The 9,785-nt window shown below is 42.3% G+C and overlaps 1 protein-coding gene across 3 annotated transcripts in view; it reads left to right on the forward strand.

Moving 5' to 3' along the window:
- GRIA1 (glutamate receptor, ionotropic, AMPA 1) overlaps positions 1 to 9,785 on the forward strand; it is a 349,138-nt gene that overhangs the window by 217,355 nt on the left and 121,998 nt on the right. For all 3 annotated transcript variants that reach the window (XM_010829379.1, XM_010829378.1, XM_010829380.1), the window contains one exon: positions 9,225 to 9,386. In XM_010829379.1, the coding sequence (XP_010827681.1) occupies positions 9,225 to 9,386 (162 nt within the window). The remainder of the gene's footprint in view (positions 1 to 9,224; positions 9,387 to 9,785) is intronic.

Below are 9,785 nucleotides of genomic sequence, written 5' to 3' on the forward strand. Positions count from 1 at the left end.
CACTTGCTATGACTTTGGTCTCTGCCCCTCACTAGCTATGTTATATTGGGCAGAAGCTACTGCATTCGTTTAAGCTTCAGTTTTCTAATCTGCAATGTGGAAATGATAAAAGTACCTGCTTCATAGGATTATTCCAAGGATTATATGAGATCATACAAATAAAGCTCTCAGCATAGTGCCTGCTACATAGTTCAGGTCTAATACGTGTTAGGCACTGTGGTTGTCATCATTATTATTTTAGCCGAAGTCTCACTCCCATGACTTCTATCCATTGGTTGGTTCTGGCTTACCTTAAAGAACAAATATCCCCCCCGCCGAAAGCCCTCTGGGATTGGAATACATCCTTCACTTCCCCTCCTAGTCTTTCATTATTTTCAGGTTGAACATCCCCACTTTTTTCAACCATTTCTAATGTAACGAGACTTTTTGAACTATACTTTCCTATAACTATCCTCTCTATGGAGCTGTCATCTAAGAATTTACCTGACAATCTGGGGAAACTTGCCATGTTCAACTTGTGCCACTCAGAGTATAAAGTGAAAGTTCTTCAATTTGTTCTAATCTTACCTCTTTTCTAGATCTCAGGTGGATGAGATGGAGGGAGTTTTCTTTCCCACCTCCCAGGGCTTGTTAAAAATCCTTCTCTTTGGCCCCTTTCTCTTAACAATGCTGGCTGTTCCCTCTTCCATCTAATGGGAGTGGTGTCAGCCCAAGCAGGATGATGAGGGCTGAGCAGCTTGTCTGTGACCCCTTGAAAGAACCCCAGAGAGAAAGGAAATCTGGCTTTGAAGATAAAGTTTTTTATCTTTTGAAAGCTGCATTCCTGTACACCTGGCTCCTGTGGGCTCAGGTGTCTTGCCTGACCCAGTGCCTGGTTTGGGGTTTTTTTTTTTACTTTGTATTTGGTATTGGGGTATAGCCAATTAACAATGTTGTGACAGTTTCGGGTGAAGAGCAAGGGATTCAGCCATACATGCACGTGTATCCATTCTCTCCCAAACTCCCCTCCCCTCCAGACTGCCACATAACATTGAGCAGAGTCCCATGTGCCATATAGTAGTTCCTTGTTGGTTATCCATTTTAAACATAGCAGTGTGGACATGTCCATCCCAAACCCCCAGTGCCTGGTTTTCAAGTAGTTGTTAACACCTAACCTCTTTGGACTGCATCATAGTGATGATGGTAAATATGATGATGATAATAATAGCTAAGATGTATTAAATGCTTACTTTGTGCCAGACACAGCTCTAAATATTTATACACACTTTAAAAAAAATCTTGTACCAATTCTATGCTGTAGGTGCTATTATATCTGCATTTTGAAGACCAGAGAGTTAAGCCTCAGAGAGCTTAAATAATCAGTAAGCACACCTCCTCAAGATGTTTTGTTTCCAGGCACACATGATAATTAAAAGTCATAATGATAGCCCAGAGCCTCATCACCATCCTCAAAGCATTTTCTAAATCTTTACAGCAATATAAAAGTACATCTAATATAGTTATGGTGTTAAACATCTTTTTTGGATATCATAATTATTTGACATGCCTTTTTGTGCTAATCCTTTGAAAATTATCATTGAGATATGATAGATGGAATGACTATTGTAACTGGTTTAGTTAATTGAGCACTTCCTCCCCTCCCCCAGTCATGCTATTCTAACAGCTGGTCAGCATTGCACTGCCTCCTACAACGAGTGCTTAGGGAATATAGATCCTAACCCCAGCTCACACTCTAACCAGCCTACAACTTGAGGCCAATAGTCTCCTCTCTGGACAACCGGGGGGTTTGATCTGATCTCTAACATCTTTCCTTCAGGCATCAGTAAACCTAAACTGTGGCCCATGGGTCAAATTCAACCATTTCCTGGCTTTGTTTAGCCAGGAATGATTTTTACATATTTAAATTACTAGAAAAAAAAAATGAAAAGAAAAGTGATAGCTCATGACATATGAAAATCATGTGAAATTCAAGTTTCAGTGTTCATGAACACACTTGGGGGTGGAGGGGACACAACCATGCTATTTCATTTTCTATTATCTAGGCCTGCTTTCATGCTCTAAAGGCTGCATTCAATAGTTATGACAGAAACAACATGACCTGTAAGCCTAAAAAATTCACAATATGATCACTTATCCAAAAAAAAAAAAAATTGCTGACTCCTGGTATAGATATGGAGTAGGTGGGTACTAAAAAACTTCATATAAATCAGAGGCTTGAGAAACATCTACCCAATCTGTAACCCCTCTTTGGCAGAGTGAGACCTCTATTCTAGGCTATTAACTGTCAGCCACGCTGTCTGAGCTTCTTTGTCCCTCTTTATCTGGGGCAATCTGGAAACCCCATCCTAAAGCTACATTCCTGTGTTCCTCGGCTGGCAAAGCAGTGTACCACACAGATGAAGACAGATTTGATAGCTAGACCACAGCTGGAATCCTTGCTTCTGGGGCATCTCTGGGTGGGGAGAGGGGGTAGGTTCCAGAGGTCTTTGAACCACAGCTCCTCACATGTAAAACTGGGACAGATACTCACTCATTTATGCAAACGAGTACCCGGGGCCTACTGTGCATGTCCACCCCTCAGGGCTGTTTGGGGGGATTAAATAGGATTATGTATATAAAGCATTTAATAGAATGCCTGGCTCAGGAAAAGAGCTTGGGGAATGTTTAATAAATCCAAAGGTGACTGCTGATGGATTATTTCATTTTTCAACTTTAAATGACAACAACTTCAGAATTCTCCAAGAGCTATATAAATGAAGTTATATGATGCACAAGAAGCCACAGCTTCGCCATTGTTGTCACATCTGTCATCCTTAGGAACGATGTTTCTAGAGCTATGTTTCAGTAGAATATTTAACGGCACCAGTGTTCTTTAATTCTAGGCCAAGAGACAACAAATTAAGCAGGGCTCCCTTAATAGACCATATCAACCCATGCAATGACTTCTCTTCCCTGTTCTGTCACTGACACTCCCTCTCCCACTTTCTAGGGACTTACAGATGATTCTGAGCCAGTAAGGTACATCAGAATTACCTGGGGATCTATTTTTATTTTTCAATAGTACTAAAACACACACACACACACACACACACACACATTCACATGGTTATAAAAAATAAAAAAAAATATTATTGAAGGTTATTAAAAAAAAGCATATACCTAATCTCTCTAATCTCATACTTAGAAAAAACTATTTTAAACATTTTCTGTGTTTGGTGATTCTAGTAGTTCCCTCTACACACTTCTGTGTAATATGTCTATGTCTCTTTTTCTTGCTTTATCAACTTTCATCCCATGTGTCGCTCCTCAGTTAAAAAAAAAAAAAAAAGATGAACACCTCATACTGTTCTCCACATCCTGTCCTCAATGTTCATTAGTCATGCTATTATTTGGAATTCTTCTAATTAGTCCCTTTATAATATGTTTTACCTTGATTTTTGATTGACTGGCATTGTTGTTGTTTAGTTGCTAAGTCATGTCTGACTCTTCTGCAACCCCATGGTCTGTAGCCCGCCAGACTCCTCTGTCTGTGGGATTTTCCAGGCAAGAATACTGGAGTGGGTAGAGATTCCTTTCCTACCATTTCCTTCTCCAGGGGATCTTCCCAACCCAGAGATCAAACCTGTGTCTCCTGCATTGTTGGCAGATTCTTTACCACTGAGCCACATGACCAGCATTAGAGCTTTATAGAGATATCTGGTTTCCTCTCCAGAGCCCCTGCATGATAACCATTAGGAATGGCTATTATGCAGAACCTCACTTATATATTGTGATGGGTCCCTCAGATGAAGGACCTCTATCCTAAGAGCCTGTTCATCTGCACTTGAATGAAAATGATAGGCAGACCATTCTTCTGTCCCCCATTCATCAGTAGCACATGGGACAGTGTGAAACGCCACAGAGGAACCTCAGAAGCAGACAGGGACACAGTGATTTAACAGCTCCAGGAGCTCACTTATCACAGAGGCTTATCTTAGATGATAAACAGTCACTTTGTGAAGAACAGCATCGGGTACAGTGCTGGAGGGACACTGAGAGGCATCTGGGTTTAGAAGAGCTGAATTCTCATACTGAATAACTTGAACTGAGCATTTTGTGGGTTAATTTCATTTCATTCACTAGTCACAGCATACAGAGCAATAGACTCCATATTTGGGGGCATGTTATAAAAGAGGCAAAATGACTCAAAGACAGTGCTTAAAATCAGACTTCATCATTTAATCTTTAATATAATACAATTAGCAATGTTGTATCCTTTTATAATATTATATAATTAATAGCACAGATAAAGCAAAATGTACTCATTACCAAATATTATCCCCTAAGGTTTTTTAAACAAAATGGCAAAGAAAATTAGAAAATGATTTAATTAAACCATGTTTAATGAGCATGCTCAGGGGACTAGAGTGGGTGGGTTAAATTTCCCAGCTGACCGGTAGGCAAATATTTCACACCTTTATTTCCTCTTCTTAGTCATGAACAGTTTTCTCTATTGGAATGGTCTGTTTTCTTGCATTATGGAGAGATCAAGTCCAGTAGCTATAAGAGACTGCTTTAATCTTCATGATTAAAGACATTGTGGAGATTCAAGATCACCATTCAGGCATGAAATCTTCCATGAGGGGAAGGCAAGGATGTCTTCTACTAAGTGAATGCATGTTGATGCCAAGTTATTCCCTCATTTCGTGCCTTCCCTAACAGTACAGATAAAAGCTTATTTTATCATTCTTTGTCCCTTCTTTCTCAGGGGAGCTGAGAAGTTCAGGTAGAGGTCCCATCAGTTTGATTGGAAATAACTTCAGGTCTGGCTCCAGTCACCTTGCAGTCAGACATTCTGGTGATAGAGCTGAGTGGCATTTATGTTTGAATAAACTCTGCCATTTCCTTTGGCCCCCATTACATTGATGGGGGCAGTCGGTACAAAATGTCCAAGTGCTTGTTACAGATTTTCAAGCAATGGAATTTGACTACAGGAGATCGTTTTCATTTTATTCTCTCAATAGTTACTTTATGAATAAAATGTTCTTTGGCTGTACTCTTAGGTGGTAGAATGTCTTAGGATGCCTATTGGGTATAAGAACCTAACTCCAATTTCATCAGTACTAAAAGCTTGTTAGAACCCTTGCACAATTCAACAGACCCCTGTGAATGTCTGTAAACTATAGCTGTAGGTATAGTTAGTCACTAAATGCATTTCCAACATGAGCTTCCCTTGTCAAACAATTTAAATCATCCACTGGATTTATTACCTGGAGATCATACTTTCCCTGAAAAATTAGCATTTTTGCTTGAGGAATGTCTTTGGCTTTTATTCATTCACCCAATGAAAATGTATTGAGAGCCTACTTTGTGTCAGACATGGTGCTAGATGCTGAGTTCTAGGGCACATCCATGAACAAAACAGAAAAATATCCCTACTCTCATGGAACTGACATTCCAACACAAGGAGAGAGGACAAGGGAACAAATGAGCAAACCAGATCATCTCAAATGGGTGATAAGCAGAGCACTGAAAAGGAACTGACTAGACTGCATATTGGAAGTAACTTGACTGAGTTCTATTAGAACCAGGTCTTAAGACAGCAATTCAAATACAAGTAGCTTCCTTGGATGCTAATATGAGAAATAACATCAGGGAATCAGGGATTCCCTGAGGTAGGGATATAAGAGCTGACCCATTGGAAAAGGCCCTGACACTGGGAAAGATTGAGGGCAGGAGGAGAAGGCGACAACAGAGGATGAGATAGTTGGATGGCATCACTAACTCAATGGACACGAGTTTGAGCAAACTCTGGGAGATAGTGAAGGACAGGGAAGCCTGGCATGCTGCAGTCCATGGGGCTGCAAAGAGTTGAACACCACTAAGCGACTGAACAAGAAGAAAGTAGGGATGGGAGAGCAGGCAGCTGAAAAAGGTGCATAATCAAGGCACTTATCTCTGGGGCTATGGAACTCCATCCCTTACAGAAGCTCTAGACTTGGGTGTAGAGTGTACCTCATGGTAACCCACCCAAGGGAGAGGGCTATGGTTTCTACTAACTCCCCAAGAGCAGAGAGCTGTTCTGGGTTTATGAACTCCTCAATACATCTGGCTTACCTTACCTGTGGTGAAGTGATAGGTAGCTGTAGTTAGTATAAAAAGTGCAATATCAGTGTCTATTGGGGAGATGTGGAAATGAGCAGGGCACCAAGGGCATCTATCAAGGGTGAGAACTGGGTCTTTAGATAAGGAGTCCCATGTGGCTCAGATGGTAAAGAATCCACTTGCAGTGCAGGAGAACCAGTTTGATCCCTGGGTCAGGAAGATCCGCTGGAGAAGAGAATGGCAACCCACTCCAGTATTCTTGCCTGGACAATCCCCTGTACAGAGGAGCCTGGCAGGCCCTAGTCCATGGGGTCACAAAGAGTTGGACACAACTGAGCAACTAAGCACGTTACAGGAGACACTGTATTTTAGCTGGGACCCAAGGATGGACATGAGCTGGCCAGAGAGAACTCCCTTCCAGGCATAGAGAATAGCTGGGCAAAGGCTCAGAGTAGAGCTGAGCTTTGTTTGTTTGTAAAATAGAAATAATAAAGAATCACTGAACTTCAGAGGCATAGGGTGGGGGGAAGGTCTTTGAGTCATGAAGTTATTGATGACCAGATCTTTTTTTTTAATTCTATTCTTTTTTTAATTAATTAATTTATTTTAATTGGAGGCTAATTACTTTACAATATTGTTGTGGTTTTTGCTGTGAATCAGCCATGGGTGTATTTGTATCCCACCATCCAAACCCCTCTTCTCACCTCCCTCCCCACCCCATCCCTCTGGGTTGTCCCAGAGCACCAGCTTTGAGTGCCCTGCTTCATACATCAAACTTGCACTGGTTGATGACCAGATCTTTTAGGTAAGGAAACCAGATCAAGTCAGTGAGAAATCAAGAGACTAGGACAATGTCTTAGGATCTCCAGGCAGAGCTGAGGCAGTGATGGGGGCTCAGAGCTGCCAGACCACAGTTCTTCCTACCCTGAATCCACCAAACTACTTCCTGTGTTCATTCCCCCATTTCGCCCCTTGGGATCTGGCAGTTTCCCTAAGCCACGGAGTTCAGAGAGCAATGACTTTGTGATCCCTATTCAAATTCCTGAAGTGGGTACCAATTATACCCAGAGAGAAACCCAGATGATCACAAGGCTTTCTAGGATCCAACCCTGGGCTGACCCCCACCCCCTCCCCCGCAACTGCATTTCCCACCCTCTCTCTCTCTCTCTCTCTCATGCTGTGCTAGTCCACTAGTCTTCTTACTGTTTCTAGAATATGCTAAGCATCCTCCAACCTCTGAGCCTTTGCTCAGAATGCTCTTCCCCAGATTCCCCCAGAGCTCATGCCACAGCTTCACATCAGCCAGGTCCCTGTGTTGACACCACCTCCTCAGGGTGGCTCATTTGGACCAGGCCTCCTGGGGCCAGGCACTGCCCTCCTCTCCTCATCCTCTTTCCCCACTTCATCTTCCTTCAGAGGACTCATAGCTACCTACCACACAGTATCCTCTGCTGGATTCGACCTTATACACTGCTACATACTTCTTTTTTAAAAATTGAAATAGAGTAGATGCATAATAAAAACCATGTTGCTATTGTTCACTTGCAAAGGTGTGTCTAATTCTTTGTGACCCCATGGACTGCAGCATGCCGGGCTTCCCTGTCCTTCACCATCTCCCAGAGCTTGCTCAAACTTATGTCCATTGAGTCGGTGATGCCATCCAACCATATCATCTTCTGTCGTCCCCTTCTCCTCCTGCTCTCAATCTTTCCCAGCATCAGGGTCTTTTCCAATGAGTCAGTTCTTTGCATCAGGTGGTGAAAGTATGGAGCTTCAGCTTCAGCATCAGTCCTTCCAATGAATACTCAGGACTGATTTCCTTTAGGATTGACTGGTTTGAGCTCCTTGCTGCCCAAGGCACTCTCAAGAGTCTTCTCCAGCACCACAATTTGAGAGCATCAATTCTTCGTGATTCACAATGTTTAAAGGCTATATTTCATTTATAGTTATTATAAAATATTTGCCCTGTATTGTACAATATATCCTTTTAGCTTATTTTATACACAACAGTTTATTTATGGTCCATTCTTCCCACTAAAAAGTAAGCTTCGTAAGAGAAGGAATTTGTTTTACTCGCTATTAGAATAATACACTGCATTAGGATAGCATTAGAATAGTACACTGGCTTTCAAAAAATGTTTGTTGAATTTATGACAAGAGAATAAGTAATCATAGGCCTTCAGAAGGCCTAGTTCCGGTCCCCTCTATGCCACTAAATCACTGAATGACTTTGTGCAAGCAATTCTCTATCCCAGTTTCTTTATCTGGCAAACAGATGTACAATTTCTACCTTATAAAGGCATTAAAGTGAAACACAGCCATAGATTTGAAAGTACCATACACTGTGGAATAAATTATACAGATACAAGGTTTCCTTTCTATCTTGAAGGCTTCCTGAGTTTGAATGAACTTCGTCAAATGGGGAGGAAAAGTTTCATTCCAATAAGAAATCCTTTGTGGATAGGAGAATTGATCGGGCCTCACTTGCAAGACCTTGCCTGCAGCACAGGAAAAAGCACAGGGCGGGGAGGGTTGGGGGGCGAGGCAGGGAGGCATAATCAGCATCCAGCCTCTTCCAGATGTGCTGGGGACATGCTGGGGACCTTTGGGGGCCACAGAAGCTTGTCCCGGATAGAATTCAGATGCCTCTACAGTCAGAGCAGAGTGATGGTGGTAAAGGACAAAGGTCCCCCCTCATGTTTTTTAAACTATCACGTATCTGTGTTGTTATAATAATCCCAGCCGCTGTTTATTGATCACTCAGTCTTGCAACATGGACTTGACATGCATCATTGCACTGCTTTTTTTCCTCAGCCTCCTTACCTCCATTATTCATACAGGAAACCATCAGGGAACTTGGTCCAAGGCAGTGTATGTAACTCATAGCTCTGAGTAGCAGAGCCTACCCTTCAGCCCAGGCATGGCTGGCTCCTGAGCAAGTGCTCTTAACCAATGTAACAACTTAGCACACAAAATAAGTGATAACAGAGGTCAGAAGGAAGGGAACTGCAACTGCCTCTCCACTAAGTCAGTTTCACCTTAAGTCTGAACAGGGTGGAAAATGCTGTGATTCTGTAACATGGTTAAACTGATGCATCCAGGCAGCATATTCTAACTTCCTTCCCTTCCTCACCACCCAGGGTTTCATGGACATTGACTTAAACAAATTCAAGGAGAGTGGAGCAAACGTAACAGGTTTCCAGTTGGTGAACTACACAGACACCATCCCGGCCAAGATCATGCAACAGTGGAAGAACAGTGATGCTCGGGACCACACCCGGGTGGACTGGAAGAGACCTAAGGTGAGAGGATGGGCAGCAGGCAAGAAAGGACCCTGCTGGTCTCTGCCTGCCCTAGATTCCTGGAACAGACTTTCTAAGAGGAGCAAGCTAAGGAAACTAGATCCATAAAGGCTGAGGGTATGGACACTCCAGAATGACAATGGTTTTAACAGGATAGACATTTTGCTCCTTTTTCATATAAACAAAATTCAGAAGTCAGCAATCTGGGGCTTGTATAATGGTTTCACAATCACCAAAAACATAGCGACTTTTTCTATCTTCTTGTTCTGCTATCCTCAGCATACAGCTGCTACCTTATAGCCCAAAATGGCTGCAGAAGCCCCACAATTACCTCAGTATTCTACCCATCAGGAAGGGAAAAGGAAAACAGAAAGCAAAACTGTTTCCCTTAAGAACTCT

The sequence above is a fragment of the Bison bison genome, unplaced genomic scaffold (genome assembly GCF_000754665.1).
Source record: "Bison bison bison isolate TAMUID 2011002044 unplaced genomic scaffold, Bison_UMD1.0 scf7180017864505, whole genome shotgun sequence".
NCBI lineage: Eukaryota > Metazoa > Chordata > Mammalia > Artiodactyla > Bovidae > Bison > Bison bison.